This window comes from Hyalella azteca, unplaced genomic scaffold (genome assembly GCF_000764305.2).
Source record: "Hyalella azteca isolate HAZT.00-mixed unplaced genomic scaffold, Hazt_2.0.2 contig2262, whole genome shotgun sequence".
In the NCBI taxonomy this organism is placed as follows: Eukaryota; Metazoa; Arthropoda; class Malacostraca; order Amphipoda; family Hyalellidae; genus Hyalella; species Hyalella azteca.
This window is the reverse complement of record NW_025932545.1, coordinates 12,601-33,898: the sequence shown is the minus strand read 5'-3', so window position 1 is coordinate 33,898 and position 21,298 is coordinate 12,601. Positions and strand designations below refer to the sequence as shown.

Below are 21,298 nucleotides of genomic sequence, written 5' to 3'. Positions count from 1 at the left end.
TCTAAGGACCACACCTGCCATCTAAGGACCACACCTGCCCTCTAAGGACCACACCTGCCCTCTAAGGACCACACCTGCCCTCTAAGGACCACACCTGCCCTCTAAGGACCACACCTGCCATCTAAGGACCACACCTGCCATCTAAGGACCACACCTGCCATCTAAGGACCACACCTGACATCTAAGGACCACACCTGACATCTAAGGACCACACCTGACATCTAAGGACCACACCTGACATCTAAGGACCACACCTGCCATCTACGGACCACACCTGACATCTAAGGACCACACCTGCCATCTAAGGACCACACCTGCCATCTAAGGACCACACCTGACATAGCCCTGGCTGGAGGGAGGCCGGGAAGACCCGGGGAGAGGCGCTGAGGCCACGGCCTCCATAGGGACGCTGGCCTCATCGTCGTCGGGATGTGTGGCCCTCATAGGACCACGTCGTGGTGCGGGGACCACACGAGGGGGGGTAGGGGGGGACTCCACAGCAGGGGGAGATGAGGGGGACTTGGGGGAGTCGATGGAGCCAACACCAGAGTCAGGGTGATCCCCCAGGTCACCCAGCACCTCCAGCTGGTCTGGGGGGGTGGGGGGAGCGATTAGTTATCATTAGTTAGATAGTTAGATGATTAGTTATGATTTGTTAGATGATTACGTAGTTAGAATCATTAGTTACACCAGAGTCAGGGTGATCCCCCAGGTCACCTAGCACCTCCAGCTGGTCTGGGGGAGTCGGGGGAGCGTTAGGCGCTGAAATGTACTGAATGATTAGTTAGATGATTAGTTTGAATGATTAGAGAGTCTGATTAGTTAGAATTATTAGTTGGAATTAGTTAATTAGTTTGGTTAGAATGATTAATTAACTAGTTTAAATAGAATGATTCTCTATAATACATGTATGATTCTAACTAATCATTTAGAATGATTAGTTAGAATGATTATTTGAATGATTGTTCAATTATGCCAAATTGAAACCTGAAATCAAAATAAAGATTCAGATAAATTACTTCTCAAACAATTACTGTTACTTTTTAAGTAAGTACACATAGAAAGCTTAAATAAAATCGATAATATTCAATATTTCAATAATATTACAGCGATAATTCATAGAAAACAATATTATTTCTCATGTGCAGCTCACCCCGCGGGGCCATGGCCTTCAGGATGGCTGGGTCCACGGGGGCCTCGCCCCCCACGGGCGACGCTGGGCCTCCTGAGCCTATGCCCAGGTCTTCACCGCCCCCTGGGGCACACGAGTCACGTCGGTCTTCATTAGGTAAATTGATAATTTTTAATTTAAAAATATTTAATTGAAAATTTTTAATTTAAAATTTAATTACAATTTTCAATTAAAATTTTTAATTGAAAACTTTTGATTTAAAATTTTTACCTATTTAAAAACTTATAATTGAAAAATTCCCTTAGAACAACTTACCAGTCACGGTGTCTCAACGCAATCAACTCATAATCATATACCTAGTTGTTTGACGTCATTTGTATGAACGGACGCTGCGTAGTAATAAGTGTGCATATAGGCCTAGATACACGTAGAAAACTAGGTACACGTAGAGGACTACATATATAGGTTTAGCGTAGCGGTCTAAGTAGTACATAACGTCCCAAGTTCGCGCAGCGGCTGATTTCTCGTCTGTGATTGGTGGGTTTAGCTCGAAAAGCCGGTAGGGATTGGCGTACGGAGAAAAATAATCGTAAATATTTTCATAGAACGGGTCCAGGTCAATACTCGCACATTCACCATAAACAAATTCCTCATATATAGTACCATATATGGCAGTCCATGTCGCCCGCTATATAGTATCGTTTGAGCCACTGCTGCCGCACTATAACAAGTCACTAGTTACAATATTGAAGAATTAAAAGCTAATTTAGCAAGACGCAAGAACGGTTTTGTCGATGTGGACAAGATCGCTCGAATATTCTATTATAAAGTGGGATTTATACCACCACATTTCCAAAAAAAAGGTGAGATGCAGCGATGAAAGCACCTACACATTTCAGTGAAAATGCGACACACGATGGAGAAAGTGTTCATAATTTCAGGAGTGGGCGACATACGGCAGTGAAAGCTCTCATAAATTTTATTATTAGCAGGACAGACGAAAGTGATAGCACCCAAAATTTCAGTGAAAAGGCCACACACAGCGACAATAGCTTCAACAATTGCAGTGAAAAAGCCACACGGCGATGAGAGCTCGAACAATTTCAGTCGAAAATAAAATTCACGCCAGTGAAGTTTCTCCTAATTTCAGGGAAAGGGCAACATAAGGCTGTGAAAGTTTGTAACATTTCAGGGATGAGACTGAAAGAAAAAAAAAACACACACAGGGCCAAACGCTTTAATTATTTCAATAAAAAGGGCAACAGGCGGCTTAAACAATTCTATAGAAGAATTGAAAAAAAACAGGGGATTAGGAGGCACAGGCGACTGAGCTCCCAAGCGAGATTGAAACGTGCGATTCGACACAGAAATTGTAACTGATGACGAACGCGGCCAGGGACATAACTGGCGTACGTTGCAGCGCCAAAAACCTTTTCAGAAACAATTAAAATCAAAACTTTGATTGTGAACTTGCGTCCAGAGATACATATGAGGTGAACAACAATATTTGCATTATTAAAAATTCCAAAAAAAGTGCGGAGTCGAATACCGCTCGCTGTAAACATGCATAGCTGCCATCACTCATAACCATGTAGTTCACGCCGTGAAACTAGAGAGACATAACCTCTGGCACGCGCATGTCTTGAAGAACGCTTCACCGTGAAGATGAAGTGATCAGCAACATGAGCTGAAACTCACCGAGTTGAAATATTTACTATCCACTTACAAAATATTATACCCACCGAGAAGACTTTATTTGTCATCTAGCAAACATGATCACATAACGACAAAAAAGACACACACACCGACACATTTTTTTATCGCGGTGTGCAAATTTATTATTCATGCGCAGGTAGATATTTTGTATTCAAGCGTAATAATTTTTATTCGTGCATAAAAATTTGCAGCGAAAAAAAATGTTCAATCCCAATGTAACATTATCCACTCCGACGTGCTCACCAGGCGCCTCATCGCCATCCAGAAGGTCAGGCGGCGGTTGGATGTCATCAAGATCAACATCGTCATCCAATAGGCCCGCATTGTTGTCAACGTCAGCTGCCGCTTCATCGCCACCAGATGCTTCGTAATCATAAAATTTTTTACCGCATTTGACAAAATTTTCCCAAGCTCAAAAACTTTTTAAGTTAATCAAACAACCGCTAGTTGAACTTTGAACGAAGAAACATGCTACTCCTGGGTGCTTGTACACGGGGACAGTAGTGGCCGCTAGTACAACTTTCGAACGTAAATCACCACTAATTATCATGTTCTGGCCTCGAGTTAATGGGTGCTACTGGGTCCTACCGTAGCCAGTAGCGCATATACAAGAGGCTAATAGGTATATAACATGGTAAGTAAATATAACACATATACAAGAGGCCAATATATAGCACAGTATGATAAACGCCTATAACACATATACAAGAGGCCAATATATAGCACAGTATAATAAATACCTATAACACATGTACAAGAGGCCAATATATAACACGGTAAATAGAGGCGGCCAGTACACTTCTGCTAAGCTGGCAGGAGCATCGCTAAACGAATGGCTGAAAAAGAATCCAGTCACGTCCTGTCAGGGGCAACTTGCATGCGGTCCATCATAATTCATTGAAGAAGTGGATCAAGGCATTACCCTTATGATTCGAGTTTGTGTTAATAACTCTATTCACGACGAATGAGAATATGCGTGCATTGACGGTAATGATACGTAGAAGTGTTAATAATTAATCGAGGGCAATTTGAGCCGGTGACAATTATAAGATCTTGTGCAGGAAACATAATTCCAATGAATTCCAATGTTGCAGAAACAAATGGAAGCAGTCAATACAAAAGCTAAGCGTTTCCATTAACGCATGTCTGAAAAAATCAAGATACTCTAGTCTAGTTTTACCTTTCCTTGAACTTAAAACTAGATCTTAATGTCAATCAACGGAACTTGCGGAAATGTCACGCGAATATACGGTATTACGTATTTACCTAACGTAAATAGTACGTTATTAGCTTTTACATTATATTAAATTACGAATTTATTGCGCACGCGAATTTTTATGCATTATAATTAAAATTATTTACATTGCATCAGAATTCAATTCTTACAGATTACATAAATTTGAAGTTTAATGGTAGGTATGCAATGAATCTCACTGAAAAATGACACTTCAGCGTTCTTAATAATAACAGATTTACGACATGTTTATCTCCCCGTGTAAAATGAACACTTTCATTAATCAGACGGCAGCGAAATTCGATGTTACTGACATGTTTAGAAATCTATCCCGGGGTTTTTTCCGAGGTGAAGGTATTTACGAAATGATGATTAATTTTTCTCCAAAAGCAACGGCGACAACAGGTCCAGTATTCGTGCTCGATAAAATGGTCACAAAAATTGAGTGACATCTGCCTTCCCTTTAAATTTCTCACAATCATGACAAGTCACCATTTATTGGAACTGCATAAAACGTTAATGGATATATCCGTAATAGGCATTCAAGAAATTCTCTATAAATTATATAGAATAATTTTTTGACATCGAAAGCTATTAATAATATAAGAAACAGCTGAATATCGTTTTCAGTTTAGTAAAAAATTAGCTACAAATTTAAACTGACATAGTACTTGATACAGCGTTCGTTTTACCAGACAAAATACCAGAGCAAACTTACTATTTGAGTCGTCAGGCAACTCGTCGGGCAAGACTTCTGGCATGGCTTCCTCGGGCATGGCTTCCTCAACAGCTTCTTCAGGAGCCTAAAAAAATGCCTTTAAGTTTACAAACATTCAGATTGATATGAACACGATTATTTCGAAGTGAGCTTCGCAGACCTAGATGCCTAATGTGGCCCTTGCCACTAGGCATACAACGTTGAAATAACGTTAAATAAAAGTTATTTACACGAGATCAACCAGTGATCAACGTTGCTTTAACGTCATTTGCATTGAAGGTTATACTTCTTAACGTGTTGATCTGATGGCAAACGCTATCTCGATTTTGCCAAAATCTAAAATAACAACTAAAACTGGAAGTAAATGTTATGAATGAGGGCGCAGGCATGCAATCCTATATACTGGAATGTTACACATGGGTTTTCAAACTTGCACTAACCCACAATATTAAAAATAAATGAAACTTTTTCATTTGAAGAATGGATCTATTTTATAGAAGACTGTTTAAAACAATGTCGCGGTGATATTTTGTTAACTAAACCCTCTATGAAAAGGAACCAGTTCTTCGGAAAAATGCCGTCAGCTGTAGAGGAATTACTAGATATTTTTGACCAAAATTAACATATTTCATGAGCAAAATCCGGCAAATGAAAATATATTTTACTTAACCTGATGGACAAAGACAAGTTCGAGGTAATTAAGCCACTTTTAAGTCATACGACATAACCTATAAAATAGTATATTATTCTTAAATGTTTAGGGATTTTATCACATCAGCTGCATCAAATACCCTTGTCAGCTACTACATCAAATAACCTTATCAGCAACTACATCAAATAAACTTATCAGCAACTACATCAAATAACCTTATCAGCAACTACATCAAATAACCTTATCAGCAACTACATCAAATAAACTTATCAGCAACTACATCAAATAACCTTATCAGCAACTACATCAAATAAACTTATCAGCAACTACATCAAATAAACTTATCAGCTACTACATCAAATAACCTTATCAGCTACTACATCAAATAAACTTACTGCTACATCAAATACCCTTATCAGCTACATCAAATCACCTTATCTCCGTCGTCAGCGGCGTCCGCTTCAGCCGGGGCGGCCGCTGCTGCCGCGGGGGGCGGCGCGTTCTCCTTGCCGGAGCTGCGCGAGACAAGCATTAAATTATCAACACAGAACTTAACAGCCATTTATTTTCAAATTCATTCATTTTTTGACAAAAATTATCATAATAAATTATTCTTGTAGTTCAATCTGCGAATAAATACATCTTGAAAAAACTAAAACCCTAGTGGTGGCATGAGTCATGAAATAAAATTCCCATTTTCATTCTTCAAATGTTTAGAGACTCCATCGTATCATTCCATCGTTCTTGTCGTAATATTGACACACTTCATACTCTTTAATGCACAAAAATAACAGGAAAGCAACGAATATCTCCTGACTTAAAAATCTTAAAACTGTTATACATTAACAATGAAACATCATAAATTACAATTGAATAAATAACAACTAAACTCTAGACGAGAGTCAAAAACGAAATTCTGTTTGATACGAAAGGTTTACCTCGCTAACAACTGAGCTGATCTGATCGTGAGGACTTTTCAGACAGGCCAGGCTTGTCAGCTTACCGTGAAGGTTTATCAGAGCGGCCAGGCTTGTCAGCTTACCGTGATGGTTTGTCAGAGCGGCCAGGCTTGTCAGCTTACCGTGAAGGTTTGTCAGACCGGCCAGGCTTGTCAGCTTTGCCAGGATTGACAAGGCTGTCCCGCCGTCGAGCGCCGCGGTCAGCCGCAGGCTTCTTGTCACGCGCCGGCCTTCGCTTGTCATCCTTGGAGGTGTCGCCGGGCTTGACGCGACCCTTGCTTGCCTTGTCATCCTTAGCGCGGCTCTGCGCATGCGTGGTTGGCAGTGAACAACCGCAATAATGACAAAGACAATAAATACACCATTAAAAACATGTTAACATGAGTGAAGACAATTAGAAACAATTGATGACAATAATAATAAATAAAATATCGAACTTAAATGCAAGTAAGAGATATTGGAAACTGATGGAAACAATGAGAGAAGAAAATCGGAGAGAATTAAAATAAACAATGAAATGAAACAGAAAATGAGTAAAGTGAGGAATAAAAAATAATAAGTAATGTGACACAAAATGTAAGTAAAACAGCTAATAAATAGAGAAAGGATGAGGTGAGAAACAAGGAGTTATAAATAATTATTTTTATCAGTGACTATTATCAAATGAGAAAAAAAAGAAGTAAGACACAACAGTAAGAACAATTGAGAGAAAAAAAGAAAAGAATGAGAAGTGAGCAGTAACCCACCCTCCTGTTTAATCTTGCCTGCAAACACAGATGTTTGAAAAAAGATCCCCGAGACATCACATATAAATGAGTCATCAACTAAGGTTTCCGAAACAATTCACTTGCAAAGTTTCTAAGACTAGCCAAAACATGTGGGATGGCCGGTGTTAATGGAAAAATAGCTATGTCACCCAATAAATCAACATGTTATAATAAATAAACATGTTAACANATTTACGTTTTATTACGTAATTTACATGCCGTGTGCACGATGCATGCAATACAATGAAATTCTTCAAAACTCATAACAAGTTTATGAAGCATGCGATAAACTCAGATTATTTATAACACGAACTCTATCATGAAAAATGCAATAAGTAAGTTCTGTTCAACAAATGTTTAAACAAATAAGAAGACAACATAACACGCACACGTTCATCAGCCTTGCACTTTATAACATTCCGGTACTACTTATTTCTACAAAAAATGAGTAATTCTTTGAGTTCTTCAAAATATCCCAGATTAAATAAAACAAACCCAGGATCAAAGACAATGACAATATTGAATAGGAAATTAAAGACAAAGACAACAATTTGATGAAGACAATTAGGCTTCCTCAAACTGCATAAATATGGTACTTACATGCAGTTACAATCATACCTGGTGTATGTACACATTTGTAGCTATGCAGTCCAAGGAGGGTTGTAGACAACAATAATAAAGGCAACGACAATCAAAATAATTAGAGACAATTGATGAAAGCAACAATAGCGACATTGCTGACAAAAATAATAAAGAAAATATAAACTTAAATGCAAGGAAGAGAAATTGGAAACTGATGGAAATAAAGAGAGAATAAAATCGGAGATAATTAAAATGAACAATGAAATGAAAAAGAAAAAGAGTACAGTGCGAAATAAAATTATATAAGCAATGCGCTAAAATATAAGTAAAATAGATAATAGTTCGAGACAGGATGAGGTGAGGAACAATGAGTTAGAAATGATTATTATCATCAGTGATTATAATCAAATGAGAGTACCGTAAATAAGAAAGATAAACAGTAAGAAAAAAAGAGAAAAAAGAAAAAGGGAATGAAAGTGAGCAGTAATCTATTCTCCTTTTCGATCATGCTTGCAAACAGAGGTTTGAAAAAATAACCCTGAGACATCAAGTGTAAATANGTGTCAGGACGGGCATGAGTGTCAGGACGGGCACGGATATCAGCACGGTACCTGAGTGTCAGCAGGGCGCGCTAAGGAAGATGTGCGCACAACTCTGCCCCGCGTCAGGCTGCCATCAGCTGGAGAGCTGCGGGAGGAGGGCTTACTGAGGGGCTCCTTAGGGCCTCCTTTGCCGAGAGCTGGTCCTCTGCCAGACGGCCTCTCCTTGCCTATGGTTTGGCCACTTGTAATTGTTGCTTCCTTAGATTTCAAGGATGCAATTTTATTATTTTGTGAACCTAAATTTCTGTTATTTGTTGTTGTCTTAATCAGCGGATTCTTCACTGATGGTCTCCGACTGTCAGCCCTAGGTATTTTATTAGAATTCTTCATCGATGATGCAATACTCTCTTCATGATTGTTATCATGTAAAGACTGCTCTCCTGCAGCAAATACTTCAGTGTCGACGCTGGAGGCGTCAGCATCAGATGCTCCATCAGCAATGTTGTCTGTCCTGGTATCCTCTACAATAATTCCAGGTTCGTCATCCAAGGCCTTGGTCTTTTTTACGGAGCCAGCAACATCGTCATCCTGACGGTCGTCATAGGACAGAGTTCAAGTAAAACAGATTAACAGAAATAACTGACAGGAAAGAGATCAGAGAGGACGTCGCAAATCAGCTTTATTTAAGAACCAAATCAGCTTTATTATCAGCTTTAAGACAGAACTGGTAGTGATAACTCAGGGAATCAAAAACACATGCACACTCCATGCAAGCATTTAAGAAAATTCACTTACGACATATGAAAACGTTCAACTTTCACAGCATGATTTAAAGGCAAAGCAATTTCTATGGGTTGTTACTTCAAAAATACAAAAAATCTTACATCCAAAATTAAAGTGTCAGGGAAGACACAAGAACAAAACTACACCAAGACGTTAAAAAGTCACATCATTCGTCTTGATGGTTTAGGCAATGGATTCAAAACAATCACAAAAATTTCCTAAATTCACAAGCAAACATTTAAAATATAGCAGGGTGACAAATATTGCAGTGCCTACAGAACAAATGTACGCACTCTTAAATTTTTATGGATCACAAAAATAAAGTTCAGATGCAATGAATCATATCTATTAACCCACTTTAATAAATAAAATGAACAAAGAATTTACGTAAATAGAAGAAGCAGGCTCACAAACTGATATCAATCTTACTTAAAGCTTAAATTTTGCTTTCATGAGAATCAAATGGCCATGCAAATTGTGACAATAGTCTCATGCACACGAGACGCTGATAGCATCGACAAACAGGGTGGACAGTAATTCTTTTGTTCAAGATCCAGGTTTTGAAATGAAAAAAAATAATAAGACTGTTGATTGTCTTTTTTTTTCTTTCATGTCAAACCATTCATGGCCAGGCTCCTTGCACTGCCTACAAACCACTCAACAAAATGTTTGCAGTTTGCCAAGATTGAAACCAAGCTTCATGGCAACCATCTTGATGTGCTTGACCACTCAACAACTACCGATTGAACCACCAATACTATAGGTAACACCACTGCCAGTTCCATCATTGTGAATCTTAATACATAGACCAAGCCATCCAAAGACAACTCAATGACTAAGATGATGGAATTGGCAGAAGTGCCAATAGCGCTTAGCTTCATTATAAAAGAAATTAAAATTGAATAGAAAATACTGATTATAAATAGAAAAACTCACCTTGGACTTCTCAGTTGATCTGCTTGGCTTCTCTTTTGTCTTGCCCTTAGATGGTTTTTCACCAGCAAGAACTCTCTTTACTGCTTCATCAGAATCAGCCTACCAGAAATCAGAAGATACCAGTACTGGTAGGTATAATATTATCAACAGTTGAGACACTTTGTACCTATTAAATATTTTTGAAGATATACGGTACATTCCAGGTTGACGACTCATTATGATTTCTAACACATGACATACACACAGCCAATGTAAATGCATTTGGGACAGACTTATTCCATTTAAATAAATACACATTATTGAGAGTTTCAAATAATAATAGTTCATATTTGTAACTTTTTAAATGACTTCCAGGATTGTTGAATAGTATGTTAACACATTCAAATGATGAACAAATCACAATCATAAATTATGTCACAAGCATGTTTATATAATTACACCTCATATATTGAACTAACACATTTTAAATAACCAACCCATAATTCATGCGCTCAAACAGTCACCTTGTTGTCAATGGCTTGGGCCAGGGCTTGCAGGAATTCATTTGTTTTATCTGCCTCATGACCGGAGACAATTTTGCTTGGTCGCACAGTAAGATTTTCACCTGTGGCAAATACTGAGACAAAAGAAGAGGTCAAAACTGATACTAGTCAGGAAAAGGATGGTTTCATCAATTTGCAAAAGACATTCATCATGAGATATGATTCTACCATGAATTCAAATTCATGAAGAGAATTGGTTTTATTAAATATAATTACAATGAAATTCTGAGAAGTTAAAACCCAACTTAACAATGTTTTCAATTTACAAAGATATTTTTTGAATACCATAACAAACAAACACATGCAGTTTTGACTTACTTGTTGCATCTATACATTTTTCAAGGAAGGAGATCTTGGCATCTTTGTCTTTGATGTTGTCTTTATTTAACTCAGCATCTGTATAAAGTCCTTGGAGAAAACCAGTGTTGGTGATCACCTGCAAACATGAAAACCTTTAGAAAAGACTCGCACAATGATCGACTACTACATACATTTCCATTCTAATTAGATGACATAAGACATAGGGGGTACCTACTTCAGTTTTTTCCTATTTTCATTTGGACAGTAATTTTGTGCCACAGTTTGTACGTATAGAGCTGTTAGCCAAAATAAATCATTTCTTTTTATTTGCTTGCAATCAATGTAAATGGGGGTAAAATTTCTGAGAATAAGCTATGAAATGCCAATACTTTTACCTATATGTTTTCAGTTTTGCTTTTGCCCAATGATTCTGTCATGGGCAGCATTGAGATATTATGTTTCATCTCTATGATTTGTTATTTTAAATTTGATTTTTAATAATTAGAGAAATCCCAATAAGCTCTCTAAAAAATCATAGATGATTCACAGAAGGAGATTCCAAAAAGATGCAGGATGCTATATGTTTAAGTTTTAACTTTTAAATTAATCATGTTTCAGTGCAAAAATGAATCATATACTGAGTCCTGCCAGGCTGCCATCGATTGCCACCTGCCAACAGTTTTCGGCCATTGATTGTTTGCAGCTTGCTGCCATTGTTCAACACGTGTTGCCTCAAAGTGCTCTAAAAAGTTCTATGATGGATTTGGATTATGGCATATAAAAATTATAATTGACTAATAAGACAATAGTTTTTGCACTTGCTCTCTAAATTTGAGGGCTTGGCCAGAAAACCTCCAGCTCCAGTCCTCCTGATAACAGTTGCAACTTCAAACAATTGTGCATTTGTCAATGATTTGTGTTTGATGCCATGCCAATTTCTATTGGTAAAAATTTATATAATTTTACATAAAATTATAAATAGAATAGGCACCATACTGCCATAGGAATACATAGGCTACCAGCCTACCACCATAGGATGATAGGAATGATAGGAATACCAATCATTACCATGGTACCGGTACCACCTTTTGAGTGACATACCTACACTTTATTTTAAAACTATTTTAACAAATTTCTTTACAAATGCCCAAATTAAATATTTTTCATACCTAAAAAAATGTAATTTTTTTATTAATAAGGAATAACCTTCAATAAGTGAATAAATCAAAAGTATATAACTACAACTATTAATACAAATCAAAAGTTAAATTCTTCACGATTGATTGCAATTTTTGAAGTCAAAGTATTTTCAGATATAAAGCACCACATTAAAAAATCCATACGTAGAACTGTACAATATAAATACTTACAGAATTTATTACATCGTGAAGGAATTTAAAAGGAGGTTTATTTAATAACTTGGCCGTTAGGGACGGATTGGTTACATATTTTCCTAATTGGTCTTGAGTCAGTTTAATTACCGCAGGATCTACAGCATCAGCCATTATTTTTAAAAAGGTTATTATATTATTTCTTCACAGTTGCGTTCGAAAAATACTAAATATCTAAGACTATCAACGAGATCACAGTGACACAGTCGAGGATTGCCAATGCAACAGTGTGGGCATACCGAGGACGTTAGCGATAATAAACTTGCTGACAGAATGCCGAAATGAGAACATTTTCTATCAATACACATTCTGCTGAACTTTTGTAGGGTACGATGCTTTTCAAAAAGCGTCTTAAAGAACATTCAAGACTCTTATTGTCTCTATGGCAACGGATGTAAACAAATCACTTCTTTATATTCGGCGCTCACCGCAGAGTAGGAGCAATTGCGATTGGAAAAAATCACGACTCCTAAAAATTTAAATGGTTGTCCTATTCAAGGTGTCCCAACTCAGAGCATTTTATTATTTATACATAAATGAAACAATAGTCGGTTACTCAACATGATTCCTCTGGGAAGGACGAACAAATTGCATAAACTATATAATTATATAGTATTGCTATAAATTATATTACATTATTATAGTTATATCGTTCTGACACAGTTCTTTTTCGGTATTATCTTACGCGTGTTATCTTACTTAATTATACAAGATTCATCACACTTGACTAATAAAAATGTGAGCTCATCCCATACCCTGATAAGATTTAAACGTATTTTCCTTATTCAACTGATATTTATTGATTTTGATACTTTCATGGATAGGAGCGTTGTCATGGAGCTTGGAGGATCTCTTAATATATTTTATAGGTTCATATGTTAATTCGACTTAAGAACTTGTTGAGAATAACTAATCGTCCTCTGTTTCTATAATGCGCAAAATTGTATTCAAAATGTTACCGGATTGAGATTTAAAGTAAAAACGTGGGTTTTGATATTTTTTTATTCCTGAACAAAGCAAGCTATGCTTTAAATAATTACAATGAGATTCGAATAAGTAAATTCACTTCTCTTATGAAATCATGAGTTCTCACACATGTTATTAACGTTTTATATTCTGACGACGATGCTACCGATTTCCTCCAGCACAGTGCGAGTGACGGTCTCGTCGAGTTTGACGTGTTGTCAAAGGTGTCATGGAGCCTGTTGAAATCATTGCTGATCTTGAGATGAAGCTGCTCGATGGTAATGCTTTGAGATTTGGTCTGGTTGCGAGCTTGTCTCATGTGGCAGGATAAACAGCTGTTCAATGTCGTAGTAGTTACTCCAATTACTCCAATGTAGTCCAAATATTGAAGATGTCAACAACCTTCTTTTAAGCAAGTTTCATAGATTACACTAGATTCTTGAAGAACGACCGCTCCTGAGAAAGTGTTCGTCAAGAATCTGATGTATAAATTTTATTTCAAAGAAGGTTGTAGACGATTATGATCCTCTAATACGAGTCACACTAACTTTCTCTCGTACGTCGCACTAATTCAGTCACACTAACTTAGTCACACCAACTCAGTCAGTCAGTCACACCAACTCAGTCACACCAACTCAGTCACACCAACTCAGTCACACTAAATTTCCCTCGAATGTCACACAAACCCAGATAGTTATAGATAACGTTAAAAAAAAGCAGGTGTCGGTACAATTTTATTTGTAAACTGGGACAGTCACTACAAATATTTTCAATTAATTCCAAGCGAGTAATACGGTACAGGCTTTCTCATACCTAGGTCAAAAAATTAAAAAAAAATATTTTATTCTAATCATTAGAGTATTGAAATTATCAACGACTGCTCCAAAATTCGGATACTTTGAAAGAATATCAAATAATTACTCAAAATAAACATGTGGTAATCGCCGAACATGAAGGTTTAATGCATGTAATATTGTTTGCCTGTTGCATGGACTCAAATGCCAAATTGGCATATCAATCGACACGTTGATATATAACGAATTCCTGAGCCTTAATTGAGTACGAATTAGTGAAAAACAACTTGAGTTTTGATGCATTATTATGATGAATAGCGTTACTCACACAATTTTGCCGGCAGCTGTCGAATTAATCTGATCTTGATATTAATAAACTTGGAGGTAGTACTATCCTCCATTCCTAATTTTATTCAGGTGTATTCAGCCATGTTATACACAACACATTAGCTATAATACATTCCCGCATTTATCTCATATACAGCTGATTTTAAAAACTGCATGCCTGAATTCAAATTTTTTATGTTGTCGTTGCTCTATGAGTGAACTTGATCCACTTAATTTTTAAATGCATAATTAAAAATTATCCAGTCCACCACTAAAACATAAGACGTGCTCACTCATGAGCCATACCTCTGCCTTATACTCGCTTAACATGATGTGCAACTCATTGCCTCTGTGAGTCCAGAATTTTATCTCTTAAAAGAAAACTACAGTACTGTAAAAAAACATTATTACTTTCGAGTTCACAATTAGTAAATTTCGGACAGAATAGACTGCAATCCATTCACTGGGTCTTATATTCTATTTTTAATAACGGCATATACGAAACAAACTATTGACGCGAGATTATCAAAAGGAGCTTTGTTGGTTTTAGTTTTATTTGAACCTTAATTAACAACTCCACGTACAATTCGATTTAAATAATTGTCTTAACTCAACTTTATTATAATCAAAAAAGTTATTTTTTTAACGAAATTATCAAGAACGTTTAATGCGGAGTCTTAACAAATTCTAGGAGGTTCTAGCACCACCCCACATTCAGTGATCCAGATCTCCTCCTCCTTATGATGTGCTCGACTGATGCACTCCTTAACGTCGTCCAAACCCTGCACAATCTCCCCAAAAGGACACGAGAAATTACGCGACTCGTCGCTCTGTGTGCAGATCAGGAAGAGGGAATTGGTCGCCTGTTGCCCCGACCCTGCGGCGGTAATAAGGCCTTCCCTCATGGGCATCGAGTAGTCGCCGTTCCATTCCAGGTCGTCGAGCAACGCACAACCTCCTCGACCGCTGTTGTACTCGTGGTCTCCACCTGAACAATGACACACGGTGTGTATTTCTGGTAAAGTAATGGTGCGTATTTCTTGTCATTAGAATTTATAGCACAGTCCTATAGTGCGTAATTCTAGGCATTAAAATTTATAGCACAGTCCTGGTTCGTATTTCTAGTCATTGGAATTTATAGCACAGTCCTGGTGGGACCCCACAATACTCTTCAAATTAAAATTGACATGGTATTAAGCGTAGGAGGATGGCTTCAAGATTTATCAACACACGAAAGAAAATAAAATTTTGACGGAATGCAAGTTGAACGTCCGTAATTCCTTAATGTGTCACGTTTTCTGAAGCCAAGTTAAATGGTTTAAACAAATATTTTATATTAATGAAAACGATGGAGTAAAACTTAGTAAAAGGTCTTTAAGTAACGTGAGTGCTTCCAAAAGCTCCATTCAACTATTTTCAACGTCGCATATTGAAAAATTTTAAACTTTCGTTGATGCTCGATGTAAAATATTTACATGTGTCGTAATACAAGTTTTCAGGTTTGTTCGAATGAAGTATCCGGTGTGACGATTCTATAATAACGAGAACGAACTACACATTAATGAAGTTTTAAATTTGCGAAAGTGAAATAGATTCCCATCCAGAAATTGAAGATGTCGAAACGGCTGAAGTTCTGCTTAGCAAAATTTTGGTAATTTGTCTTTTATAGTCTGTGATGAAATTAACTCCCGCCCGCATTCGAAAGCCCAATTTGCTATAAAAGTTTCAATTCCTGCGTAGGGCTGCTATATTTAGAAATTCAGAAGTATGAGAAAATTATTTAGTTTTACGGTGGTTAACATCATGAAAAGCATCAAATTTATATCAAACAACATAGCTCATCTTGTACGCGTTATGGTATTTGCAGTCGGATTGAGTCATACATGAAATTCAGAATTTGTATTTACTGTCAAAGCAATATATTTGACTATCATGGTATGATATAGTATATTATATGACCAGTATAGTAGAATTTGACTTACCAAGAATTCGTTCGCCTGGCTCGTTGTAGTTGTAGGTCTGCAGAAGCTTGGTGTTCAAGAAGGCTTGTCCGAGATCACCGATGCAGAGCGCCAGGAAGTTGCGTGCTCGTCGCAGTTGTCCCCACAGTTGGATGTAGACGCGACGCGCGCGTCCGCTACCCACCGTCAGTTCCAGGAACACCAAGGGGCTCTTCGAGGGGATGAGGGCATGCAGCACCGATGCCTGTAAGGCGCATGCAGATCAGAAATGGTAAGAATTGATCACATTCTCTAATAGAAGTAACTTTTGACGTCAAGCCTGCGCATGCAGATCATTCATATTCGAAATAAAACGTGTTGTCTAATGACACAAACTCTAGTCTGCAACACACATGCAGATCAATTATAAATGGAATTGACCCTCATTGTCTAATGACAGTAATATTTCTTCCTACCATGAATATGAATAGGAATTGTGTTGACGGCGGCTAATTTACCGTCAACGAATTGTTTCGGATTTTTAAAGCCCCAATTCGTCTTTTGATTGTGATAAACGATCGAAGTTTTTATGCAAAACACTTAACATTTATATCTCATGTGATGATTGAATTTTAATTTGGATGATTTGAAGCATTGAATTCAGCAGTGGAATGGCTTCGCTATTTAATTTTAAAAATAAGGTAAGTAAGGTAAGGCTTAATTTTTATTCATTCATGTGATTGTGGATTTTAATTTAGTTTAGGTGAGACAGAAGCAATGAATTCAAAACTGAGATGAATCGCTGTCGTTACCTTGATTGCAATGTCGTAGTCTAGTTGTTGGAATTGATGGCAGTAAATATGAAGACCTTTTGGTTCCCACTTCAGCAGCGCAAGTCTACCTTCAGAACCTTCCACGCAGACTTTGAAGAGAGGCTCCTTCATGAATTCAAAAATGGAACTCGCGTCCGCTTCTTTCTTCTTGAGCTCATCGGCTTCCTTTGCCTCCTTCTGCTCCGGCGTGAGCTCGCCTGCGTACGGATCCACCTCTGCACTTTCATCTTTGGCTTCTCCAGCATTTTCGTCCTTGTCAACGCGTTCTGGTTCACCATTAGCCTTCTCTTTGTCTTCGTTGTCTCCCACAATATCGGGGTTACGGTTACCAACTTTTGTTTTTTCCTCTACTGCACTTTTGGAAGTGTTTTTGCTCTCAGACTCGAGTTTCGCGCTCTCTGCATTTATTTTTTCAGCCAAGTACTTCCGTGCAAGCTTACCACGTGGCTTTTTCAGTATTTGATTCAACCGTTCGAGTTCCTCGTCTGCTGCTTTGTTTTTGGCTTCAATTTCTTCTGCTGTTCTTTTTGCTTCAGCCTCTTCTTTCTCTATCATTATTCGTTCTTTTTCTTTGGCAACTGCGTTGACTGCAGCAACAGCAGCGTCTGCAGCTGCCTTGGCCTCCTCTTGCTTCCGTTCCAGCAGTTTTTTGTCTAATTCCTTTTGCTCTTCTTCTTCTATTTGCTTCAATTTCTCTTCTTCCATCCTCTCACGCTCCTTATTATCCATTTCCACGATTTTCTCCTTAATTCCATTTATTTCCTTGTCCATGCTAAGAGGCTCGAACACTGCCAGTGTCTTGGACTTCTTGATACTCACTCTTCGCTTGGGGTCTTTGAGGGCTTCGGCCTCGAGGGCTTTTGAAGGCGCCACCGGCTCCGGTGATAAGCTCTTGTTCGTTTCATCTTCTTCTTTGGTTTCTTCCTGAATCTCTTCCTTCTTTTTATCATCTTGTTTGTCTTCTTTCACCTCTGGGATTTCAGCCAATGAGATTTTCTTTTTCTTTTTTGATCCCTTGATTTTTTTAGTTTGATCTTGGTCATCCTCCTGTGTCTCTGGTTCGTCTTTTGGCTTCTCGACCTGCTGCGTGCGGTTGTAGTTCGCATCTTGAATGTTCCATTTGAGTCCTAGAAATTTGGCGGCCTCAGCCAGTGAAGTCGCTGCACTGATGCCGATCTCTTCTTCTTTGGTGCCTTTCATCAGCTGACGAGCCTCACTCATGTCTTTGCGCAGTACCGTCACGTTCCTGTGTTGAGTTCAAAATATTTTAATTTGACTCTACAAATAGCCTCGAATGAGTCAGCATCTATTTTCAACAGCCATCGGTTTCTTTGCGCATCCATTAATTAAAAATTTAGAGCAAAATGCCAGAGAATTAATTTCTTTAGGAGGCAATTAATTGCAAGGGAAACCGAACAAAAATAATATACTCGTGCTTATGGCGTAGAAACTGTAATAATTTCTAAGGTTGTCTCTCAGAATGACTTGTAACTTGTTCAGATAGCAGTCGTGAAAAGAATTTCAATTGACAAAGGGAAAAAGTTAAACCACGCATAAAATGATAAATTTATGAAAAATCCCGAATATTGAATGTTAAAAGCAAATGAACCGACAAGAAATGAAAACAAAACTGGAAATCCCCGTGATTTAGACGAAATAACTGGATGATTCAATTTGCTACGACACTTAATCGCGCGCATTTTAAGCCAGAAATTAAGTGCTTCGTTTCACTTCTGTATCTTTTTCAATGACATTTCAACGAAATTAACTCACGTTAAAACTTTTTTTCAATTTCATCTCGCTCAAAGAAATCTAACGTTTACATATAATCACCTATCAGCCCTAATTTCTCATCACCTGAGGGACTCATCGATTTTCTGTGCACTGGAATAAACTGTGCGGTAGTAAGCCTGTTCTCTGGTATCCAGGGCCTCCATGAACTTGCATGCCACGTCCTGGACGTTGTCTTTGATGTTCTGGATGTAAGTGGCGGCACGGATGACGGTGTGGCTGTGGGTGGGGTGGTCCTCGAAAAGACATTCACCGCACGTCGCCTCGCTGCACGTCTTGCACCAAAACGATAGTTTCACTTCATGTCGCTTGCAGTTGTCCAACTGTGAAAACATGAACAAATGTGAATAACGAAGTAAAGTCAGTTAAGCAACAGTAGAGTCTTTTTTTCTTGTTGATCAATTACAACGAAACGTGTAACGAAAAAAATTTAGTCACCCATGAATTTGCACTTTTACTGATTTCTGCGTGCAGCAGTCGATGAAAATCCTTTTTATTTTTCTTGCTCCCAATTCTTTCACTATGTGTACTAATTTAATAACCTAATCCGCAAAATTTAAATGGTATCATTAATAACATTTCTCATAAAAATCAGGATCCTGCGAGTAAATCACACGATAATATCAGACTCGTGCATTGAGACCTTTTTACATGTGACTAATATTACCCATAGCTGAACTATTACCCATAATTAATCACATAGTGTGTGGAAACCTACACATGGGCTCATTATAGATTAATGTGATTAATGGGATTAAAAATAGTTTAATGGGATTAGTGAATGGAGTTGTCATTCATTCATTAATTGATAATAATACGGTGGATACTCCAAAATTGAAGAAAAAACCCCACCAGTGACGGCGCGCGCGCACATGAGCCGAACCTTAGTGTTTTCCTGCGCCGCGATAATGGCCAGAAGAGTAAACTCTGTAGGGAGGCGGTGCGCTGAGTCGACGCGCTGGTCAGTGCGGCATGTGGGGCAGATGATGCAGCCGGCGGAGAGCAGGAGTGTCACGCAGGGTCGGCAGAAAGAGTGGCCGCAGCGGGGCAGCAGCACAGGCTGTCTGTCCACCTCACAGTAGCGCTCGCAGCACACCGAGCATGTCAGTAGCTCCTCCATGGCGCCTCAAGGCTTTACACGATTTGTAAATTTCCAGGACTTGTTGTTGTTTATTTGTCTTTGAGGATGAGGGCGGACTTGTTATTTTTGGGGGTTAAACGAATCTATTGGAAAGTTAAGCCGAATTTTAGGCGTAACTATGCAAGTGGTAACTGAATTTTTACAATTACCACAAAAAACTTATTTGAAACGTAATAAACTTTTTTAAATCAAATAATAAGCTTATACAAGCCGGTTATATATAAAGGCTAATTCTGTAACGTTAGAATCAATTTAGACTCCCAATTAGTATAATCTTTACCGGTTTCCTGCACTCAACTGTAGAAGAGAAAATATAAATAAAGCAATGCAACAGCTTTTCATTAAGGATCTTACTTTTCACCACATCAATATCGTTTGGTTCGAATTAATGGAATAAAAGCTAATTCATAACTTCTTTGACCAGTAAAACAGGATTGTTGTGTATCGACAATGCATTGATGTCATTATTCTTATTTAACTCATTTAATCCGCGTCTATATCATCAATCATGTAGGTTTTTAGTGCATAAGTGATTTGAACGATTATGTTTAATTTGTATTGACTGCAATTTGAAAATATTTGCGAGCCAAGTAGTAGAAGCAAAATATTACTACCGAACACTCGTATAGTTTATTGACCGTGCATCCGAAATTAGTAGAAATAAATTTAGGAACATGAATTTTGATCTCGAACACGTAAGTTGACCAAAATTATATCTCCGAGACAAATACTTACGACATGATGGATTTCTTATATTTAGGACTTAGAAAGCTCGATAGATCATAGTTGTGAATGGGATCTCTGAAAATGATTTCATTAATTCACTGTACAATGTCGAACATATTTATTAGTTGTACAGAGTTAATCAGTTACGTGCTAGTGTTAAGCTTCGGAATATGAGCAATTACTGTTGCTTTTATAGTTGAATTATATTTCTAGTAGAATATTCCCATGCAAATGTCATCCAAATAGGAGCATTGGAACACGGTTAAAAAATCATGGTTTGAATGTGAGTGACAAATTTAGAGTTTGAAAAACTAGCATAAGACGTTCTTCTACACATATTTTGTTATTTGAAATTCGAAAGTGATTTTTGTACATAAATTTAAATGGAATATAGAAATTTCACAAAACAGTGAGTTAATTGTAGACAATTCAAAATGAAATTGGCTCCCATAATTTCAATGATTGCCTACACATTATTATGGTCCGAATTATTTTCCAAACATCGCCGTTTCCTCGTATTAATAGA

The 21,298-nt window shown here is 37.7% G+C and overlaps 2 protein-coding genes across 2 annotated transcripts; both read right to left on the bottom strand.

The window, feature by feature from the left end:
• Positions 1-321: 321 nt before the first annotated feature.
• LOC108671441 (TRAF3-interacting protein 1) lies at positions 322-12,507 on the bottom strand. The gene is made up of 11 exons (XM_047885511.1): positions 12,234-12,507; positions 10,882-10,999; positions 10,525-10,637; positions 10,022-10,120; positions 8,372-8,890; positions 6,534-6,715; positions 5,886-5,967; positions 4,801-4,885; positions 3,092-3,211; positions 1,154-1,255; positions 322-590 (listed from the first exon to the last, which is right to left on the bottom strand). Exons 1-11 carry the CDS (start codon positions 12,366-12,368, stop codon positions 322-324), a joined length of 1,824 nt encoding a protein of 607 aa, XP_047741467.1. The 5' UTR covers positions 12,369-12,507.
• A 1,418-nt stretch (positions 12,508-13,925) lies between these two features.
• Positions 13,926-20,345, bottom strand: LOC108671443. The gene is made up of 5 exons (XM_018158991.2): positions 19,789-20,345; positions 18,972-19,228; positions 17,094-18,360; positions 16,324-16,546; positions 13,926-15,329 (listed from the first exon to the last, which is right to left on the bottom strand). The coding sequence occupies exons 1-5, from the start codon at positions 20,023-20,025 to the stop codon at positions 15,019-15,021; spliced, it is 2,295 nt and encodes a 764-aa protein (XP_018014480.1). The 5' UTR covers positions 20,026-20,345; the 3' UTR covers positions 13,926-15,018.
• Between the last annotated feature and the right edge of the window lie 953 nt (positions 20,346-21,298).

What these genes read in the sequence shown, in the direction of transcription:
- LOC108671443 (XM_018158991.2), bottom strand. Translation starts at nt 20,025, where the DNA reads ATGGAGGAGCTACTGACATGCTCGGTGTGCTGCGAGCGCTACTGTGAG. An exon ending in CGGCGCAGGAAAACACTAAG is followed by an intron (nt 19,229 to 19,788) that starts GTTCGGCTCATG and finishes ATGTTTTCACAG; the next exon opens with TTGGACAACTGCAAGCGACA. An exon ending in AAAATCGATGAGTCCCTCAG is followed by an intron (nt 18,361 to 18,971) that starts GTGATGAGAAAT and finishes AACTCAACACAG; the next exon opens with GAACGTGACGGTACTGCGCA.
- LOC108671441 (XM_047885511.1), bottom strand. Translation starts at nt 12,368, where the DNA reads ATGGCTGATGCTGTAGATCCTGCGGTAATTAAACTGACTCAAGACCAA. An exon ending in GATCAACTGAGAAGTCCAAG is followed by an intron (nt 8,891 to 10,021) that starts GTGAGTTTTTCT and finishes GACGACCGTCAG; the next exon opens with GATGACGATGTTGCTGGCTC. An exon ending in GGATGGCGATGAGGCGCCTG is followed by an intron (nt 1,256 to 3,091) that starts GTGAGCACGTCG and finishes CGTGTGCCCCAG; the next exon opens with GGGGCGGTGAAGACCTGGGC.